Source organism: Brachyhypopomus gauderio, chromosome 5 (genome assembly GCF_052324685.1).
Source record: "Brachyhypopomus gauderio isolate BG-103 chromosome 5, BGAUD_0.2, whole genome shotgun sequence".
NCBI lineage: Eukaryota > Metazoa > Chordata > Actinopteri > Gymnotiformes > Hypopomidae > Brachyhypopomus > Brachyhypopomus gauderio.
In genome coordinates this window covers 36,265,718-36,286,628 of record NC_135215.1, presented here as the reverse complement: position 1 = coordinate 36,286,628, position 20,911 = coordinate 36,265,718, and the positions used below count along the sequence as shown (strand labels likewise).

General features: G+C 43.0%; 4 protein-coding genes, 1 long non-coding RNA gene and 2 other non-coding genes across 10 annotated transcripts; 5 read left to right on the top strand and 2 right to left on the bottom strand.

The window, feature by feature from the left end:
- Positions 1-2,403: 2,403 nt before the first annotated feature.
- On the top strand, positions 2,404-7,607 carry tmpob (thymopoietin b). The gene is made up of 6 exons (XM_077007621.1): positions 2,404-3,156; positions 3,308-3,425; positions 3,662-3,838; positions 4,277-4,386; positions 5,362-5,465; positions 5,707-7,607. Exons 1-6 carry the CDS (start codon positions 2,926-2,928, stop codon positions 6,053-6,055), a joined length of 1,089 nt encoding a protein of 362 aa, XP_076863736.1. The 5' UTR covers positions 2,404-2,925; the 3' UTR covers positions 6,056-7,607.
- A 116-nt stretch (positions 7,608-7,723) lies between these two features.
- slc25a3b (solute carrier family 25 member 3b) lies at positions 7,724-13,410 on the top strand. 2 transcript variants are annotated; one of them, XM_077007622.1, is made up of 8 exons: positions 7,724-7,869; positions 8,190-8,345; positions 9,459-9,586; positions 10,263-10,442; positions 10,889-11,070; positions 11,567-11,739; positions 12,486-12,596; positions 13,022-13,410. In XM_077007622.1, exons 2-8 carry the CDS (start codon positions 8,201-8,203, stop codon positions 13,180-13,182), a joined length of 1,080 nt encoding a protein of 359 aa, XP_076863737.1. In that variant the 5' UTR covers positions 7,724-7,869; positions 8,190-8,200; the 3' UTR covers positions 13,183-13,410. The 2 variants fall into 2 exon arrangements, with proteins under 2 accessions (XP_076863737.1, XP_076863738.1); XM_077007623.1 differs by lacking the exon at positions 9,459-9,586 and adding an exon at positions 9,220-9,344.
- On the top strand, positions 11,150-11,360 carry LOC143515612 (small nucleolar RNA SNORA53). Its single transcript, XR_013131177.1, has one exon. It is a non-coding gene; the product is annotated as a small nucleolar RNA SNORA53 (small nucleolar RNA).
- Positions 12,735-12,945, top strand: LOC143515613 (small nucleolar RNA SNORA53). Its single transcript, XR_013131178.1, has one exon. It is a non-coding gene; the product is annotated as a small nucleolar RNA SNORA53 (small nucleolar RNA).
- A 146-nt stretch (positions 13,411-13,556) lies between the features above and the next one.
- LOC143515372 (uncharacterized) lies at positions 13,557-16,795 on the bottom strand. Its single transcript, XR_013131100.1, has 2 exons — positions 14,489-16,795; positions 13,557-14,120 (listed from the first exon to the last, which is right to left on the bottom strand). It is a non-coding gene; the product is annotated as an uncharacterized LOC143515372 (long non-coding RNA).
- ldhbb (lactate dehydrogenase Bb) lies at positions 14,508-18,426 on the top strand. Its single transcript, XM_077007625.1, has 8 exons — positions 14,508-14,708; positions 15,358-15,494; positions 15,806-15,923; positions 16,346-16,519; positions 16,623-16,796; positions 17,205-17,322; positions 17,429-17,552; positions 18,014-18,426. Exons 1-8 carry the CDS (start codon positions 14,654-14,656, stop codon positions 18,179-18,181), a joined length of 1,068 nt encoding a protein of 355 aa, XP_076863740.1. The 5' UTR covers positions 14,508-14,653; the 3' UTR covers positions 18,182-18,426.
- On the bottom strand, positions 18,072-20,799 carry golt1bb (golgi transport 1Bb). Of its 3 annotated transcripts, none has more exons than XM_077007628.1 (6): positions 20,306-20,456; positions 20,097-20,188; positions 19,718-19,896; positions 19,394-19,475; positions 19,184-19,199; positions 18,072-18,124 (listed from the first exon to the last, which is right to left on the bottom strand). In XM_077007628.1, the coding sequence occupies exons 2-6, from the start codon at positions 20,178-20,180 to the stop codon at positions 18,090-18,092; spliced, it is 396 nt and encodes a 131-aa protein (XP_076863743.1). In that variant the 5' UTR covers positions 20,181-20,188; positions 20,306-20,456; the 3' UTR covers positions 18,072-18,089. The 3 variants fall into 3 exon arrangements, with proteins under 3 accessions (XP_076863743.1, XP_076863741.1, XP_076863742.1); XM_077007626.1 differs by lacking the exon at positions 20,306-20,456 and adding an exon at positions 20,487-20,799 and having other exon boundaries at positions 18,075-18,124; XM_077007627.1 differs by lacking the exons at positions 18,072-18,124; positions 20,306-20,456 and adding an exon at positions 20,487-20,792 and having other exon boundaries at positions 18,435-19,199.
- Between the last annotated feature and the right edge of the window lie 112 nt (positions 20,800-20,911).

Here is a 20,911-nt window from a genome sequence, read left to right as displayed (position 1 = left end):
ATGTAAAAATGATACAAAATCTTTAAAAAAACCCTGCAATCTACAAATATTATTTCTCATCCATTTGGAAATAAATTATGTGCTAAATAGTAAAACACAAGAAATTATCGTGTGTGATTTACTATATTGGTGCCTGCAGCAATCTCATATGACTAGCATGCTAACAAGGAATTGCAGCATTTGCTAAAATGCTGTAAAACTGTATTTTGAATTAACTGTAACTTTCTCTTACATCCAAGTTCCAAATTGTGCTAGGTTGTGTTAAAACTATTAATCTCTTAAATGTGTAAAAATAGGTGATACTTACCCAAATTAAAATTTGCTGTATATTAAAATTTTCAAAATCTGAGGGGTCTCTCCAGATCAATGTTTTCATGTGGCTTTCAAAATGGCTGCAAGGAAGAGGGAACACTGACAGGATGTTGTTAAAATATGTAGCAGTATGATTGGCTTTAAATTGCATGGGATATTTTAAAAAACAACTACGTCTTGATTTAGTTATCAAGCGGGATAATAACTTTTTTGTATTAAAATAATTTGTTCGAAGTTGCAAGTGTGCTTAATGGGTACGTGAGCTTAATGGGGGCGGTTACCCTATTACAACATTTTCTGAATTTTATCTTGACATTTCACAGGAAATGTTATTGAATATGAAATCCGATCCAGTGATTGGTTCTTGCAGGGGGTTTTGAAATGACCTCGTCTAGGATCAGCTTTGCGGCACAGCCATGTGTCGTAAATGAACTCTGAGACTGACACTTAAGACTTACTTACTCCTACACTTAGTTTAAAGTGAGACTGAGAGGCTTGACAACTAACTTTTAGTCTCAGCTTTTAACTAAGAATTATTTTAGACATAAGTCAATTCTTAGCAGCATTCTTAGGACTAATTCTAAGAAGTTTGATAGATACGGGCCCAGGGCTAGATGAATTTGTAGCCCCCCCGGTCAACAAATTACATTCGCCACCCCCACCCCCCCACTTTATTTTTCAAAACACTATTCATTACTCTCCATGTTGCCTTCATATCACTTTTACTTTTACATTTTCTAATAAATCACCATAGTATTCTTTCTTATGCTTTCTTATAATCCATACTAGCTTGTTTTTATATTTCTTGTACTTCTCTTCTGATTCTTTTCTTAATTTCAGAAAGCATGAATATAAATGATTCTTTTTTTTTGCAAGCATTTCTCAAGCCGTTTGTCAACAGTATTTCTCTTTGTATAATTGTTTTGGACACTGCTTTTCATACATATCTTCTAAAATATTCATGAAAACATTGTATGCTTTGTTTCCCTCAACAAACACATCCTTCCAGTTTTGTATTGTTTTGTATTTTAGATCGTCTTTTAATTTATCCAACACTTTTTTAATGTGTTTATTGTTTTTTCTTTGATTGTAACTACTTTTGTAATATATTGATTATTTTTATAAATCAAGAAAACTGGTAAGTGATCACTTACATCATCTACTCATCTAAACCTCCTCCATCTACCCAGAACCAGACTGAGGACCATGGGAGATAGGGCTTTCTCTGCTGTTGCCCCACGCTTGTGGAATGCCCTCCCCGACACCCTGAGGGCACCACAATCCATTGACTCTTTTAAAAGGGGCCTAAAGACATTCTTTTTAGCAGAACATATGGTTTTTTTTTTTATATATATATTTTAACTCAAACTTTTTAAACTACTTATTTTTATTACTAATGACATACTGTATTTGTTTCTCCCCTTTTAACCTGTGGCCCTTTGAGATCCAGCGATGTAAAGGGCAATATAAATAAAATTTATTATTATTATTATTATTACAATTGTTTATTGTTTATTATTCGACTGAACAATTGTATTTATAATTTTGAGTCACTCGAGACTTCGTAATACGTTTCATAACTGATATTTTTCAACTGTCACTGATTGAGCCGCAAATTGGAACTGAATCCCCTAATGATGAATGACTAGGTGTGCGAGAACTGCACTTGGCATTGTTGATATAACCTATCCAAAAACTGCCCTGCTGCAAGTATTCTGGGTTATAACCCCCAGACATCTTCTTACCTCTTTCAGACAAATGGGAATATGTGAGGAGCAAAATAAATGTGGGCATTTATAACTGAGGTATTTTAGTACACTGACGGTACTGGGCAGATTCTGCTCCATCATTGTGATGGGCTCTGGTGTGTTAGCTAAACATGCTAATGCCGCCATCTTGAGGATCTTTTTGTTTCTGTCAGAGGGAAACCGCCACTATGTAGATACAAATAGTTAAAAGGGAAAAGGTTGCCAATCCACTGCTGGATTTTATGTAATTTTTTTTCTGCGACTAAGGTCATGAAATGATGGATTGCCAAACATTTTTATTTACTTAACATGTTTCTAAATCTGTTAAAAACGTTATAATCTCAACGGGTTGAGCGCCGTGTGTGTATAATGGCGCTAGCTAGCAACCTTTTACCCTGCTCTTTGTTTGGGCGAATGGTTGTCGTTTGTCGCGAACCAGTAGCTAAACGCCTTCTTGAAACCAGAGGACCAATAGCAGTTGGGTTTGTTTAGCAGTGGCAGACAGAGGCGCGCACGGGCAATCGGGATACAGCTAGCGAACCAGAAATTGGGGTATTTGTTCTTGCGTCTAAGTAAACGAAGCCAAACTTTGCATAATAACTTTTTTTTTCCGAAAAGCATCTATGCGAAACGTTGGTAGGAATCCGTATTTTGAAGCAAAGCGCAGCTGTTTTCATCGTGCGAGCGTACGAGGATATTCAAACACGCCGGAGCGCGCCAGCCGGGTTGACGTGTGTCAGCGCGGCGGAGCTGCAGGACTGTGCGGGTCGTGTTCGCTCTGAACCCAGAAGAACCGAACCGGCCTTCTCTTATATACCTTATACACCTGGTCTGGACATAATCTAGCTAACTTGGCTAAGAAAGCATGGCGGAGTTCCTTGAAGACCCGTGGGTGCTGACGAAGGAGAAGATCAAGAGTGAGCTGCTGGCCCACGACGTGGTTCTGCCCAGCGGCGACCACAAGAAGGACGTGTACGTCCAACTGTACCTGAAGAACCTGACCGTGCTGAACAAGAGGAAACCCCCTCCACCTGACACCTTCTCCAGCGATGAAGACATCACCCCGGTCGTGTCTAACAGGAGTCGCTCAGGAAAGGTAAAGTTATTATTACTAAAAAAGTGTGATTCACTTAAAAATGCAAGCGACCCATTAAAGTGCGTTTAGTCTTTCAGCTATCATTCCGAGCTTTGACAGCCGAGTCCATTAACTGGTTGGATTAACTGGTTGGATTATGTTCACTCCATAGAAAGCTACAAAAAAGACAGACAAGATCCGAAAAGAAGAGGTGGATGTTTCCAGTCTTACTGACGAAGACTTAAAAGATCAGCTGTTCAAGTTTGGAATCAACCCAGGTCCCATCGTTGGTGAGTTTCCTGTTTCTGGCTTATGATGTAAATGTTTAAAGGTTAGAAGCAACACTTCTGATGTTTAAACTTTATTGTAGTGTTAATGACACTTAATGGCATTCAGTGAAATCCCTGAGTAGACTTTATTTGGATATACATGGTATTTTATGATTATTGCACATAATGTATTTTCTCATGTCTCTGAAGGCATGTGAAATGCATTAACTGTCTGATAAATGTCCCTTATAAATTAGCCTCAACTCGTAAACTGTACGAGAAGAGACTTCAGAAGCTGTTGGATCAGCCTGCGACGAACACCACACCACCTGAACCTGAGACTGCAGTTCCTGAGACGGTCACCTTGAAGGCAGATGGAAATCAGAATGGCAACACGCATTCAGTAGAGGATCAGTACAGTGACAAGGAAGACGGTATTATTCAGTGCAGTTATTGTATTACATTTTAGGTGTTTTTTTTGGGGGGGGGGGTGAGAATGTTGCGTATGGTTTAAAAATGAATTGTGTCTAGCATTAAGTACATCACAGAGTAATAAGACTAGGAGAATAATGTTCAAGAGTTGCTTGCTGATGGTACATGATAAATTGGATTTGTTTTCATTTGAAAAATAGAAGATGTTTTAGGTCAAATGTATTTCTTTTATTCTTTCTACACACCATTCACCTAAATAATTATAGGTCATTGATAACAGCAGCGTTTAATAACCTAATTCCTTGAATATAGCTGATAGTTCATGTTTTGAGGTACTTTGTTTAGTCCTTCTGTGTGTTATGGAATGCATTTTCACATCTTTGTAGCATTGGTGATTTCTGTCTATGCATTTCTGCTGTTTTTGTTTCCTCACGTTGTAGATGAAGCAGCACAGCTGGTGCCAGAGCCAGTTGCAGTAGTGACCAAGCCAGTGAGAGTCCGAGGAAAAACACCAGTCACCACCAGAACAAGCAGCAGACACCGCAGCAAGGTAAAACCATAACCGTCTTCATTAGGGTGCACTGATGGTATCATTAGTAATCTGTACTTAGCCAGTTCCACATGGTAAGTACTTCATTTGGTAGAAACATTAGGTTATTAGCCCCCAGCGTAGTGTGAAAATATGGCATCTAGTAGACCTGAGGAGTAACTGGCTAATGGTGATGTGATAGCTACTACTGTAGGAATTCTCTTATTATGAATTTTCTCTTATGGTGTTTAGTGAGTAGAACAAAGAACAGCAGCATGTGTTGCCTACATCTTTCTCATAGGTTAACACGTGGAATGTGGTTTGACCAGTCCCCAAGAGAGCAATCAGATAAATCAAAACCTCCCTTGTCAGTCAGTTTTCGTTCTTTGAGAGAGAATTGAAAAAAAAATGACTGTGAATGTGGCGTATAATAAATGTAAAAATGATAAATGTGCCGTATTTTGTCAATTGGGATTTTTACACCGCAATCGAAATTTGTCCTCCGCTTTTAACCCATCTGTGCAGTTAGAACACACACACACACACACTAGTGATTACTAGGGGGCGGTGGGCAGCCCTAGCCCGGCGCCCAGGGAGCAGTTGGGGTTAGGTGCCTTGCTCAAGGGCGCTGCAGTCATGGCCTCAGGTCTGGGAATTGAACCCACGACCCTTCGGTCACAAGACCAGTTCCCTACCACCAGGCCATGACTGCCCACGGCGTATCAGAATATACTGTGTTAATTTTTATGTTCAGGTAGTTGACGCACAACAGAGACTCACTAGTAAGAAGTGTTAGGCATTCGTTGTAACCCTCACTATTTAGTACCATGGCCATGGATTTGTCGTTTGATCCAAATTGTTATAATTGTGCATAAAGCAACATATTTGCATAAAACTACAAAACCTGGTAGGTACCAGAGAATCCAGATTTCCTTTGGAATGTACATACATTTGAAAGAAGACTATATCTGGCTATACTGCCTGTGTCTTGTGCAGGTGCAGGAGACTGCAACAGCTGTTGAGCGTGCAGACTTTTTGGATAGGGATGATCTTTTGAAGGAAATGTTCCCAAATGAGCCTGGTACACCCACAGGGATTACGTGAGTATCTCTTAAATTGAACACAATTTCTATGAATCATAAATCTAATTTAAACAGAATAATACATTTAATCAATCCCACCCTGGAAATGAAATTAACTATACAAAACATTGTCATAGCTTGTCTTGGCTCAAAGTTTTATACTTATTACACTTGCGCGTGCGCACACACACAGTCGTCTCTCGCCATAACCTTTTTTTATATATATATATATATATATCAACACGTTTTGTCTGTCCAGTGCTACGTGTCGGAGGCCCATTCATGGGGCAGCTGGCCGTCCAGTAAGGCCACTGGATCTGTGGCCAGAGGAGTCTCTCCTGCAGCAGAGTTTGTACTCCACCACCAGATCGTCCTTCATGGCCAGTCACAAGGCTCCATCTGTGCCACGGCCAGCCCGCCGCTCTTTCTCCATCTGGCTGAAGCTGCTAGTGTTCTTCACGCTGGCTGGCCTCATATTCTACATCTTTCAGAATGTGACCACCGAGCAAATCGACTCCTACAGGCTTGTCCTGGAGGACAGTGTGGTGACGCCATTCCTTCGCACGATTGGTGTTCTTGGCCAGGAAGAGATTGGTAGTAAAGAATGAGCTCCATTTGTTCAGTGTGTCTTCATAGTGTGTGCATGAGCTGTCTCTACTATCAGACTTTAGCCTCGCCCCTGTATGGTCTTCTGGCAAATCTACATATGGACAGGGTTCTTAGTTATGAATATTGCAGTCCAACTTTGTAATCTTGTCTAAAAATACTTGTTTTAAGTAGTTTTTAAACTTCTTGTGAAATGTGTTTTCATCTTGCTTTTTGTTTTGCTTTTTATAGCAGGTATGAAGACAGTGGAATAAATAGTTTTTGTATAGCTTTGTATCATGGTGAAACTTGCCAGTATGTCTGTAGCACTGCGAGTACTAACCCCTCTATAAATGCATAGCCATTTGTTTTGGTTATCAACAAACTGATTTTCTAAAAAGGTTCATCATGTGTTGAGCACAGGGTTAGTATAAGCTCAATGTGATTTTTGTGAAAGATTGCCATGTGTACATAAAAATGGTAACTGCTGTTAATTTTAGTTTTATTTTAATGTGGCATTATAAAGACAGGAAATATGTCTTGTATGGAAATGGCATCTTTTAAAAAATAGTTTTCATCTAGATGTATATTAGCACTGAATTACCCAAACTAATAAATGACCCGTTTGGTTAAGCTGGTACTATGTGTGCTGGATCTTGAATGGATCTTGGCTCAGCGTAAAAGGGTCAAATTTGAAATTCAAACTTTAACCGATTTCATTTGTGGTAGGTGACTCATTTAGTATGTGTGTTATCTGATTGTCATGTGTTGTGAACGTATAGTTGTTAAAATGCTCAAATCCATCAGGACAATTGGACAGTTCCAGAAATCAAAACCAGACTGTTTTTTTTCTCCAGTCGCTGGTTATCTGGTGAAGATACAAAAATTTTATTTTTCTGTTGTATTATAAAAATTCAAAAGGCCACATTCATAAACATTTGTCAAGCATGAAATGTTTTTTTCCCTTTACATTTGGAGGATACATGTATGGTGAACGTTTGTTCTGAAGTGTGCAGGGGCTATTACTTTTGTATTTTACTCCTTTGATTTATAATTGTCTTTGCTTTTAAACTGCAATATTTTTCTAATGCTGTGTCTTCTGAAATTAACTTTTTAAACACATGTACATGGAATCCTACATCAATATGCTACAACCAACATTTAAGTTTCTACCTGCTATGTAAAAGGCAGAAAATGGTTTTTTAAAATTGTATAAAAATTTGCACTTTGTCACTGGGCAGCTAACAGTGGGTAGACATAATTAGATAATTTGATCTTTTCATTCTGAATGAATTTTGAGTTTATTATTGATCAGATACAATAACTGCGTGAAATAAAAAAAATGAAAGACAGCTCACTCTGTTCCCTTTCAGTGAGTTTATAAATTAAATGTTTTAACGAGATTGCTGTCTCAATATTGCCGATTAACGCCCGTCATAAGAATGCTAATTACAGATTATCTCTAGGAACCATCCTAAAAGACAAATTCGATATCATTTCTAATAAGACCTTTTCATATGTTCTCATTGTTTTAGAAGTCTGTCCTTTTCCAATAAAACACAAACTAGTACATCATCCCCTTTCGTATACCTGTTTTTGAAACGGTTGTTTTCAGTAGCCGATCGTATTCGCTAACAATTAAAATGGGACACGTGGTGCATTGTTGAATATTTATATAAAAGAACCATAAACACGCTCCGCCCCGTCGGTTTTCATTGGGCTGTCGAACGGTGACGTACCCGTTTCCGGTAGCCGACATTTGCGCGCGACGCTGAGCTCGTTCTCTGCGCTGCCGGCACTGGAGGACAGAGGCGCCATTTTGCGACAAGTTTTAAAAGTAAGATTTTTAAAATGCGACATCGACTTTATTTTACAAAAATGACGATCGTATTTACATCTGAATAAACGGGCACAACGCGTCTTGCGTAGCTTTAACACCCGTTTGTCCGTGAAACGAGGGCTGTCCCGGTCACGTCTGTGTGTGACCTGGCTATGTAGCGTCAGCTAACGGCTGCTAGCATTAGCATTAGCAGCTATTAGCGTTAGCATTAGCCAGGGTGTTCTTCGGTGACCCGACCTACCCGTCCTCTTCTGAACCGGGTTTGTTGGTAGTTTTAAGGCTCCATTAACGTCCGTCTTCTCTCTCTACGCTCCCAGGTGCTGTAGAGATGTTCCCGTCCACACTGACCCAGCTGGCGCGGGCGAACCCCTTCAGCGCCCCCGTGTTCACGCTGCGGAGGGCCGAGGAGCCGCCACACGCCGCCGCCGCCACCCAGGGACACACCCGCAGCCTGGCGGCCGCGTCCGTGCCGGGTGGGTTACAGCAGCGGTCCGGGTGTAGTGTGTGTGTGTGTGTGTGTGTGTGTTTAACTGGTGTCTGATGTACCACAGGACTAGGGAAGGGAACTAGTGAACAAGGTCAGAGCCCCAGCCCGCCACGTTAGCTTAGCTGGTTCAGATACTGCGTGTCCACGGGTCAGACCCGACCAAGAGCGACCCGGCCGACCCGGCTGCTCGTGTCTGTGTGTGTCGGTATCGGTTCGTGAGTTCACCGTGTTCTCGGGGTAAAGGGCTGCGGTCGGGACGTTAATGTCCTCCACGGTACTACACGTCTGTGTGGTGGAGGTGTGGGGCCTGGTGGAGGGGAGTGAAGGACACGTCTGGGTCATCTGGGTGCGCAGTGAAGTATCGGGCAGCTCGTTATCACAAATAAGAGGATTTATAATCAGAGACACGCATATTAAATGATAAAGTGAGTTAATGGACGTCGCATTGCGAGTCCTTAGTCCTGGACTCCGTGTATTTAACCACACGGAGAGACATTGGTCTCCATAACAGTAGGATGCTTCTTTAAGTTGAGCAGACATAATTTGTCTTTACAGATGACATGGTTGTAGGGCTCTAATTAGATAAATGATCCAACAATTATCTTTCATTTTAATAGCTTCGCTACGAGGCACTCCTGACCCACGCACGTCTGTGGCAGAAATGATACAAGAGCTCAGTCGAGATTTCATATATTCTGTAAGAGTACATACAGGGAAAAGACTAAAACACTTGTAAGGATACTATGACCTTCAGCATAAAGGACACCCCTCAGTATAACGGCGTCCATTACTTCAATGTCCTTCAAAGCGGAGCTTTTTGTTTGTGGTTAAAATGAATGTCATGCCCTGTTTCTCCTCAGAGGGAGACAGCTGTGAGTTTGGCTCACAGAAGTATTTCATCCTGTGCGGCTTTGGTGGGATACTGAGTTGTGGGACCACGCACACAGCGGTGGTACCCCTCGACCTGGTCAAATGCAGGCTGCAGGTCTGTGTGTGTGTGCTGGAGTCATGAATGTGTATGACCCCGGCAACCCCAGCATGTTGAGTATTGTCTTGTGATGCATGAGCATGTGTGTGTGTGTTGTCCCTCATGAAACAGAGGTGGGCGATAGCTGTGAGTTTGGTTCTATGAAATACTACGCCCTGTGTGGCTTTGGGGGCATCCTGAGCTGCGGTATCACACACACAGCTGTTGTGCCTCTCGACCTGGTCAAGTGTCGGCTCCAGGTCTGTATTTCCTTACTCACTCCCCCAAAACTAACTACAGCTCTATACACTGATCATTTAAGGGAGCTTAAAGAAGAGTACTTGCAACTTCTGACACTTCACATATGTTTGAGGTCAGAGCACTTCCCAGAAGCATTATAGTGTCACTGTAATTAGTGCTTGGTGATTTCTCTGTGCTAGTAAAACGATGTAATGCTTTTGGGAAGTTCAGCCAGAGTTGTTAAGCAGCTCTGGTATTTGACTATAATATTCATAATTTTGTAACAAGTGATATAAAAGAAATTTGAAATCATGATCCTGAGGAACATGCATGAACTTGTTGACTCTGAACCCAAATTATTATTAATTTATGATAATAATAATTAATTTAATAATTAATAATAAATTAATTATTTCTAATTGATCATGATGGCATGTTAAGTGAATGACCCACATACTGTGTTCTCTTCACGCCTGCTTAAACATCATTTTTTTGCTGGGGATATGAAAGAGAATGATTTCATAGTTTGAGTTCTGATTTTGTTTCCATGTTAATTTCATAATCCATCATGTAAAACACCACTCGTGACATAACATTGAATGTATTCACCATATCCAACCAGGTTTCAGAACGATTGTCCGGTAAATGTGTGGGCTGTGTGCAATCTGCTGCTCTCTGACTGAATATCATATTTAGGTGGACCCAGCTAAGTACAAGACCATCTTCAATGGGTTCTCAGTCACAGTCAGAGAAGATGGGGTACGGGGGCTTGCTAAAGGATGGGCGCCCACCTTCATTGGATACTCCATGCAGGGTCTTTGCAAGTTTGGCTTCTATGAGGTCTTCAAGATCCTATATGGCGACCTTCTTGGAGAGGTGGGTTTCGTTGTATGACAGCAACTGGAATTTGTACTTGCAAATAAAGTGTTTTATGACCCGACGTGTCAAGCTATGGTGCTAGAATATGCTGGCAAACGTGAACATGCAAACACTTGTAGAGAAGTGATGTGCTTGACTGGTGAACATTAGGATGTCTGTGTTTTTTTTTTTTTTTTTTTTTTTTGTAAAATTTCATTAGGTTACATCAGTTAAACAGCCCGTGTAAATGCTGCTAGCAGTGATTGGCTGAGTTCACCTGGGATCTGTTCGGTAAAAGCTAGGGTACATGTGTGTTTTTGTGCTTTCCTCGGTGTTCAGTAAATAATTCTGTGACCATATTGACCCAGTTGGCGATGGCTGTTTAACAAGAAGGTAGCCGATAACAATGCAGATTAGCCCAACTGTTCCAGTGTGCATTGATGTTCCTCAATCCGTTCCTACAGGAAAATGCCTACATGTGGAGAACCTCTCTCTACTTGGCAGCCTCTGCGAGTGCGGAGTTCTTTGCTGATATAGCTCTGGCCCCTATGGAGGCGTGCAAAGTGCGCATCCAGACCCAGCCTGGCTATGCCAACACCCTAAGAGAGTGTGCCCCCAAGATGTATGCTGAGGAGGGCCTCTGGGCGTGAGTCTGTCCTCTCTTTTCCACGGCGAGGGTGCAGCGAGATGTTTTACAATATTATGGGATGTTTGCTGAATGGTATGACACGTTCCTTAGATCCATCTCTGGGGAGTCCTCCAGTCCTGCTGCTGCGGCTCCAGGCTGGAGGCTCCCAGCAGCTTTTCTGGCTGCACAGTTGGAGGTGCTTGAGTCATTGGCGTGTGAGATCAGTCTACCTGCCTCTCCAGCCCCACAACTGACCCCGGCTCCCTCGCTGGACTCCACCGGGGCAGATTAGCTGGAGGGCGGACAAAGCCAAATTAATTTGGGCTACCTGGTTCTGTGTTAAAAGTCTAGTCTTGAAGTTTATTCAAGGTCTGTAGGTAATGGTAAACAATCTCTTGGTTCTTGTAGTGTGTGAAGACACGTATGGGTAATGGGTAAAGCAGCCCAGTATGATCTAAAGGGCTTTAACTCTCTTCACGGCTGTGGAGTGACTCCTTGTACTTGTGTCCTACAGGTTCTACAAGGGCGTGGTTCCTCTGTGGATGAGACAGATTCCCTACACCATGATGAAGTTTGCCTGTTTTGAACGTACGGTTGAGATGCTCTACAAGTATGTGGTGCCCAAACCACGCAGCGAGTGCACCAAGCCAGAGCAGCTGGTGGTCACCTTCGTGGCTGGTTATATCGGTAAGCCTGACCAATCACAGCGTTCTCGTAGAAAGGGGCGCTTTCTCTTACCCCACAGAGTCTTAACTTCTCTCTGTTGGAAAACATCTATTCACTCTGTGTTGGTAACTTATAAATTATCCTCATAAAATAACCATGTCTAATTTAAGACCTACCATTATTTACATGGCAATGATTCCAGACAGCACCCAAATTAGTTTGTGAAACTATGAAGTGTTCTTGGTTTATTTGTTGCTGTGTATTATGGTCGTACACAAATTGGCCTTTATGAGAAGCTTATATTAATTTGACCATTAAATAATGTAATTAGACTATACAACAATGTTAGCATTAATGTTGTGATTTAAGATAATGTTTACTTAGCTTTACAGAATGTACATGTGAATGCAGTCATCAAACTCAAGATCCCAGTTTGATACGCTTCTGTTTTATATGGAGAGACACATTGTACAAAAAAATTCCAGTATAGCAACTTGGCTACCATCATGCTGAATCGCACAGTTGTAGATATACAGAGGGGAAAAATTAACTTGAGCCCAACCACTTTTACTCCCGTTAGCAGTTGCAACATTGCATAGCTTATTCGTACTTGTATGTACTTATTCGCATAAGATGAAAATGATCTGAACACAAAATGTCTTCACGGTGGTAACTGTGCCAGTGTGAAACAGGGTAACGTGGAGCTTCATTCTGTAACAGCAGGTCATGAGTTGGAGGTGAGTGAAACGCTTGTGTCTCTTGTGCAGCTGGTGTGTTCTGTGCGATCGTGTCCCATCCTGCCGATTCCGTGGTGTCCGTGCTGAATAAGGAGAAGGGGAGCACAGCGGGACAAGTGCTGAAGAGACTGGGACCCAGGGGTGAGACTTGAGTCACTCTCCCGTTAACATGCTAACTGCACTGTAATGGCACATACAGGTTGTGTATATGAATTTGTGTTTTGGATCTTCTGGATTTTTTCGTTGTCTGTTCTCAGTATTTTGTGGTTTTGCGTGGATGACACGTTCCTTAGATCCATCTCTGGGGAGTCCTCCAGTCCTGCTGCTGCGGCTCCAGGCTGGAGGCTCCCAGCAGCTTTTCTGGCTGTACAGTTGGAGGTGCTTGAGTCATTGGCGTGTGAGATCAGTCTACCTGCCTCTCCAGCCCCACAACTGACCCCGGCTCCCTCGCTGGACTTCACCGGGGCAGATGAGCTGGAGGGCGGACAAGATCCTCCGGTGTTTAGTTAATACGCATGCGGTACCGTTGTTTCTGGGTCTGTCGTTTAGTCTGACTCTTTCTCCAGGTGTGTGGAAGGGTCTGGTTGCACGTATCATCATGATCGGAACGCTGACCGCCCTGCAATGGTTCATCTACGACTCTGTAAAGGTGTACTTCCGCCTGCCCCGCCCCCCTCCCCCCGAGATGCCAGAGTCCCTGAAGAAGAAGCTGGGCCTCACCGAGTAGAGACAGACGCCGTGTCCACCATCCCTTACTGTCCACGGTCCTTCCTGTTTTCTATATATTTAAGCTCCAGTTGCCCCACAGCTCCTGGGCTGCTGCTCAACTCCATCTCCACGGTGAGAGGGACTTCCTCCGTGTATGGAAGTGTCACTTAGCCTATGACATGAATGAATGCCACCTGGTTTTAAAGTGTAATGTCAATAGTATGATTAAAAAAGTATCTAGAAATGATACATGTGAAGCTGTCGTTTTTCTGTATAAATGTCTTCACACATTTCTCTCCTGGGTTGTCTTGAGTTTAACTACATTTTAAGTGTTATGGTCCCTTAAGTATTGTGCATCAACACTCCAACCCTGAGAACATCACGCTACAAGTCTGGTTATTTGTTGAATGAAAGGGATGAAATAAAGAACCTTAACTTATGTGGTCTTGAAACATTTTTTTTTTTCTTTCCTCTTGGAAGCTGACCGTAGGAAAGTGATGCAAAGTAGTGCAAATATATTGTGGAGTGTAGTCATGTTGGTGGGAACTTAAGGTTAAGTTCTACACCCTTGTTTGGTGTATAATTATGCTCATTTGTGTTAAATATTTGACCTTCAGTTACATGCATTTAGAGTTTCTTGAAGATTGATTACATTTTGTACGTAATCGGATTTTAGAATGGTTACAAGCCATTGTGTGTGTTTATGGTCTAAATATTGTGAATTTGCACAGTTTGAGTCATGATAAAATTGCAGCATATTCTGCTGAACTGGTGCTGCTCATAGGGGATATGTTGCCTTATAAATAATTGTGTATGTAGCTGTTGAAGATGGCGAATATAAGCACTGCCTTCAAGTGTAATATTTATCTGATCTGAGCTAGTACACGTGCCAATGATGTCCATGCACTGTTGCAAAGTTCATGAGGTTGCCGTCTCACTGCAACCAAGTGTTGGTTTCTGCAAGTATTAAAAATGTGTCACTGTCTTAAAATAGCACTGAGACATTACACATTTGACCAGTATTTGAAACAATTTTTTGCAGTTAAGAAAAAATTTAATTCAGTCAACAAATGTGGACATTCATATTCAGTGTCTGAGACATTAATACGTGTCCATATAAATATGAGTAACTAGGATTATTAAGCTTATTATTTAGCCTTTTCCCCTAATACTGGTTAATATTGAATTGCAATACAATACATAGTCAGGTTAGTTTTGTCTGACCTTATTGTTCTGGTTTGGGATAATTTAGTTGTAAGAGGACACGTACAACATATAGTGGCTGCTGTGAGAATTACAGTAAGACTCCTGCAGACAGGACTTACCAGCAGTCACCACCAGAGGAGTGTAGCTGTCCACACTGCTCTGCTCTCATTACTCAGCTGCAGCTCCAAGGACCACACGGGCTGCATGTCTCCGTGGCCGCACTGAAACTGCAACTCCACTACCAAGAGACTGCAGTCACCTGCCCTCCTCCACGCTCCCCTGTCATGTTGATCTCATGGTGGCACGTTTACCTGGCAACACAAAGCATCTACAGACAAGGCAAGTGTTTACAGCGGCGTGCGTGTTTATACAAAGGCATTCAGGTCTAAGCTGCGATGTCTTTTGCGCTTCTACTGTGCTGTGACCTGGATGTGAAGTGTGGCTATTTCAAGCAGCTGTGATTTCTGTGTGGAGAGAGAGAGAGTGAAAAGCCAGAATGTGTGTGTACTCCACAGTGTGTCATAGATGTGACCTTGATCTAAGGAGACCTGGATCATTTGCTAAGCAAAAAGCATATTGTTAGTGCATTTGAGAGGATTGTTTTACACTGGTCAGTAGTCGGAGTGAGAACGAAAATAGGAGTTTGTAGATCTATTATGGAGCATTATAGATTTGTTTTTTATACAGTAGATAACTAGTATCACTATTAATTATATTAACAAAAGCTGTGAAAGCTGAACAGCTTTATAATCATAAATATTGGCACACAATTCATACCTTTCTTTTATTTGGACTGTATGAGGTCACATCATCTAGAGTTTTCAGCAGGTAGATATACTAGATGTACTATTCCCCATCGTACGTTAAACATCACATTACCTTTCATCGGTCTCCTGACCTTCCCTTAGTAGTACAGCTGTGGATCAGTGTGTATCGGAGCAGGCCCGTGGGTTTTGTGTACGTTTTGCTCCACTGTGCTTCTCTGCAGTTCTAGACATGGCCACCGTGTTGCACAAGCTCATCGTGCCTGTTTCCATCGGGCCCCCTGAACCGCCCAGGAACAAGGTGTCAGTGGTAGGCGTGGGTCAGGTGGGCATGGCGTGTGCCGTCAGCATCCTGCTGCGGGTGAGATTAGTGGAGGACTTCACTCTTCTACACTTTCATTTCATCAGTCTAGACACACACCTGATATTCAGAACTTGCCAGTATTCAGTACTTGGGGGGGGGGGGGGTAAACCTGCATGCTCCTTGAGACCACGGAGTACAAAAATCCCATAATCCACATGTTTTAGGGCTGGTGTAGTGCGTATTGTTCTTGGACCAATTTACATCAAATTGGGATTCAAGATCAAGACCATAGAGGGTTTCTGGGCCTGAAATTGGTTCAAAAGGTGAAAGTCAGGGAATCTGTGAGACTGTTTCTTTGGGTTGTATAGGAGCTGACAGACGAGCTGGCCCTGGTAGACGTGATGGAGGACAAACTGAAAGGGGAGATGATGGACCTGCAGCATGGAAGCCTCTTCATCAAAACTCCCAAGATTGTGTCAGGCAAAGGTACAAATCTGAGCAAATTACCAGCTTTCCTGCCATTTCGCCATGTGTCTCAGTGCCATGAATTTATGTTGATTTGTAAGGGATCAGTCATGGCCTAGTGGTTTTGGTCTTGTGGTCTTGTGACCGGAGGGTCGTGAGTTTGATTCCCAGACCTGAGGCCATGACTGAGGTGCCCCTGAGCAAGGCACCTAACCCTCAATTGCTCACTTGTATAAAAATGAGATAAAAATGTAAGTCGCTCTGGATAAGGGCATCTGCCAAATGCCATGAAATGTAAAAATGTAAATGGATCACATATGCATATGCAGTGCTACAGTGTACAGGGACTATGCATGCACATATTAATGATGGCATGGTCCTCTATCTGGAAATAAAACCATGACAATTATCTGCCTCTTCCCATCTCTGGTTTTTGTCCACAGATTACTCGGTGACCTCAAACTCGCGCGTGGTGGTGGTGACAGCAGGTGTGCGTCAGCAGGAGGGCGAGACCAGACTTGACCTGGTCCAGAGAAACGTCAACATCTTCAAGCACATCATCCCTCAGATTGTCAGATACAGCCCCAACTGCATCCTCATTGTGGTGTCCAACCCAGGTACCCAAACATGCTTTCTTACAAACACACCAGGGGCCTCGTTTCTTGACCCGAGGGCCCGTGACCTGTCCGGGCTGTAACCCTGAGCTGCGTGCGTGTGCAGTGGACATCTTGACCTACGTGACCTGGAAGCTGAGCGGCCTGCCCAAGCACCGCGTGATCGGCAGCGGCACCAACCTGGACTCCGCCCGCTTCCGCTACCTGATGGCAGAGAGGCTGGGCATCCACCCCAGCAGCTTCAACGGGTGGATACTGGGAGAGCACGGAGACTCCAGCGGTAGGACCACAGTCCCTCCACCTCCAGACCCCCCACACGCCTCCAGACCCCCCACAAGCCTCCAGACCCCCCCCACACTCCTCCAGCCCCCCCCCCCCCCCCCCCCCCCACACGCCTCCAGACCCCCCACACGCCTCCAGACCCCCCACACGCCTCCAGACCCCCACACACGCCTCCAGACCCCCACACACGCCTCCAGACCCCCACACGCCTCCAGACCCCCACACACCCCTGTGGTCATCACTCCAACTCTCCTTCTTCATGAGCCTAATAGCAGCGTAGATGATAACACTCCCTAAATGCACAACTAGAGGTTTGAAGCCAGGCAATAGGCAGAGGGTGCACTGTGTGTGTGTGTGTGTGTGCGTGCATGCATTCACCCTCATACACAAACATGTGTTTTGCTAGTCCCTGTTTGGAGTGGTGCAAACGTAGCCGGAGTCAACCTACAGAAACTGAACCCAGATATCGGTAAAGACAAAGACAAGGAGAACTGGAAAGAGACTCACAAGATGGTGGTTGACAGGTTGGTCCATTGTTTTTCTACAACCACATTACCTCAGGAGCACCTGTGCCCTGACACATTACTGCAGTGTAGAAGCTGTGAGTGTATTTGTGTTAACTGCCTTCAGTGCCTATGAGGTGATCAAACTGAAGGGATACACAAACTGGGCTATAGGACTGAGTGTGGCCGACCTGACAGAGAGTCTCATGAAAAATATGAACAGAGTCCATCCAGTCTCCACCATGGTGAAGGTCAGTCAAATAATGCTCCATTATATATTTCCCAACAGACTTCTCTAGCATGGAGGATGAAATTTACTTAAGAAGCATAGCTTAAAAATAAATACACAAATACTTTAATACATTTTGGTTATGAAAAAGGGCAAAATTAGCTAGATCCTGAATTTATTTCTACCACATACACTTTTAATATCAGCCATTCTTTCTGTGCCAATATGTTAATTTGGTAGGCGGTCTAATGTCCGTCTAGAAGAGAAGGACAAACTAGACACGCCTGTGCGAGGAAGCGTTTTAAGCACCCGGCGTGAAATGAACTCAGAATCAGCCAAAATAAAAATTTATTATGCCCTTTTTCACCACCAAAATGTTTTTCAAGAAATATTTTTAAATGTAATTTTTCCCTGTTCATAATATGAAACACTGCCTAAAAAAATAATGAACTGACATGCAAGTGAAAGTGTGATGTTGAACAGGGCATGTACGGCGTTAGTGAGGAGGTGTTCATGAGTTTACCCTGCGTGCTGGACAGCAACGGCGTGGGCAGCGTGGTCAACATGACTCTGACTCAGGACGAGGTGTCTCACCTGAAGACAAGCGCAGACACACTGTGGAACATTCAGAGAGACCTGAAACATCTCTGAAGGTCCAACCCTCACTCATGCTGTCACACTGTACCAGCACCTGTACTTATGAAGTAGCTTAGGAGTACTGATCCAAGATCAGGTTTCTCTTCCCTTACGCTTATGCCAATAATATGCAGTTCACCTGTGCCCTGCGATGACATGAATGTCTTATGTCCGCTGCTACGTGATAAACGTGTAAAACTTACGCACATCCATTTTAGACTATTAAATGGCTGAGGTTTGAAAATAAAGATTTAACAGTGTACATGTTTACGGTCATTGAAAGCTTTATTGAATTGTAGCTTTCTCCATGTAAAAACGTACATCAATATTATGCATTATTTAAAATCCATATTTACAAATTGTGTTTCACAAAGGCTAGTCTTGACTGAGCCAGTACATTAGAGGGTGATGTGCTGAGGGCTCTCAGGATGACTAACAGCAGACTTTAAAAGGCAGTTGGCACTTCAGAGAATAATACAAAATATCCAGGAACACATTCAGAGAGAAATAAGATATCTCTATGTACAGCTTAGTAAGGAAGTAAAAAGAAAGAAAAAAACAAACACACAGAGGGAGAGGGGTGAAGTAACACATGTCTGTCTCTCTCTCCCATAGCAGTCCAGAATCTGGCCAACAGCCGTCACGACACAGTCCAGTAAAACATGCCACTTGTTGGTTTAATAAGTCTGTTACCTCCTTGACTGAGGTGTGCAATGTGGTGACAACACAAAGCCCAATTTGGGCTGTGGATCAGTCCCCAAAATAACATTTAAAATAAAGTAACACTGCCTATCGCTGGGCTCATAATAGCCAAATATTTGTGTCAAGTATAAGCACCACCTTTCTCTCAAAGATGAGAAATTCTGATTTGACATTCACCAAGAGTGTAACCATTAAGTTATGAGTACGACCAACAAGTGAGCACTCCTAGAAAACTAATTTCATATACATTTGCATATATACATAATGTATTATACCATATATACATAGTGTATTATACCATGGCGTTGCTCTCACCGATTTTATCCACCAACTAGAAGAAAGCATAAACAAAATCACTTTTAGATTTTTCATTGAAAACTGCACATATGGAATCACAATATTTTTATGTAAGAATCTTGCACAATAAATTCATTTGTTCTAAAATCAATAAAATAGCCAGTATATTGTTTTCATAAGTGTTTTTAGACATATTCAGATTATAAGCAGTTCATGTATAACTCTCACCCCACTGATTCCAGGAAGATTTAGCAGAGACCCCAGAATTGGTATTCTTCTGATAAAGCCAACTGCCACTGGGAAGAAGCCCCTAAATTCAAACAGAGCATCGCCTCAGCAACAAGCTTCAGGTTACCTGCTTTAGTCACGGTTCAGAATACCTCAGTATGATCCATAATAGACAATGACATTCCCAAAATCGGGATTTAAATTAGGTGACACAAATGAGAATTTAAAAAAAGTTAACTTAACACAAATTACAGCAACGTGAAGCAACTATGCAGCGATGGCCAAGCATGCGATTCTGCAGATTCCTGGAGCTCCCAAACCCACCTGAAGAGCAGGAAGAACCCGTACACCTCCAGAACCACTCCAATGATGGGCCATCCAATCAAGACCACAAACACACCTCCCAAGAAGAAGCTTGTAGCTTTCATTTTGTGCCGCTGAAAGAAGAATCTAAAGGTACGTTCAAGACCAATGACGAACGAGAGGCCTGCAACAAACAAGATCTGGACGGGGACACACACACACACACACACACACACACACACACACACACACACACACACACACACACACACACACACACACAGTTAGCCAAGCACCGAATGAAACTTTACTGGAAAAGCCTCCAGTTTAGGCTCAGATGTGATGTCAGGATGTGTTTAGTGTCGGAGAGGCCCCAGGTGTGTCGAGGCCACACACGTACGTTCCCTATGGCCAGCAGCGCCGTGTCGAAGAACAGCATCATCCCACAGAAGAGGAAGAACACGCCGAAGCCCGTCAGCCCCATCCCGACCTCTGTGGACACACACAACACATCACCTAACCAGGTAACATTCACAACAGTGAACATGTACATATTGATAGTAGCAGACGTTCAAATGTGGAAAAGAGAAAGAGAAAAGGAACAAAAACCAGCAGGTGAAGTAACGGTGGATCATCTGTCCATCACCTACAGCCACTTCCGGTTAACAGGCCACGGTGCTGCTCATTCATTCAAACTACCGCCGCACACACGATTTAAACCTCCACCACCAACGTGCCCGTCCGCACAGCGGCCGCCAACCACCACACACACGCGACTCGGTGAACTTACTCTGTGAATCTGTTAGCGAGATCATGTTTGAGGTCTTTAAAGTTTAAACTCTTTAAACTCGTCTCCCTGATCCGAGGAACCGCCACAGGCTGCGACCGCCACGTCTTCCGGAAACACGTCGCTACGCAACCGTCGTCGCGCGCGTCTAGCGGCGGGTTAGCGCCTGCGTTTAACCAGCGTCAAATATCACATTTAACGTTCATATTATGTTCCTAGAATACAACAGAAAGAAATAGTTGTATGTTGCGTTCATTTTCTTCGGATTTTGATTTACTCGTGTTCTTCTGAGTAAAGATTTGCAAAGTTGACTCCCAAGAATACTCCATTGGGCGGCCATTCAGAATGCACTGCATTGTGGGAAATGTATTGTTTCCTTTTCCAGCGCTCGTTCATTTTCTCTATTAAATCTAAATAAAAAGACTACA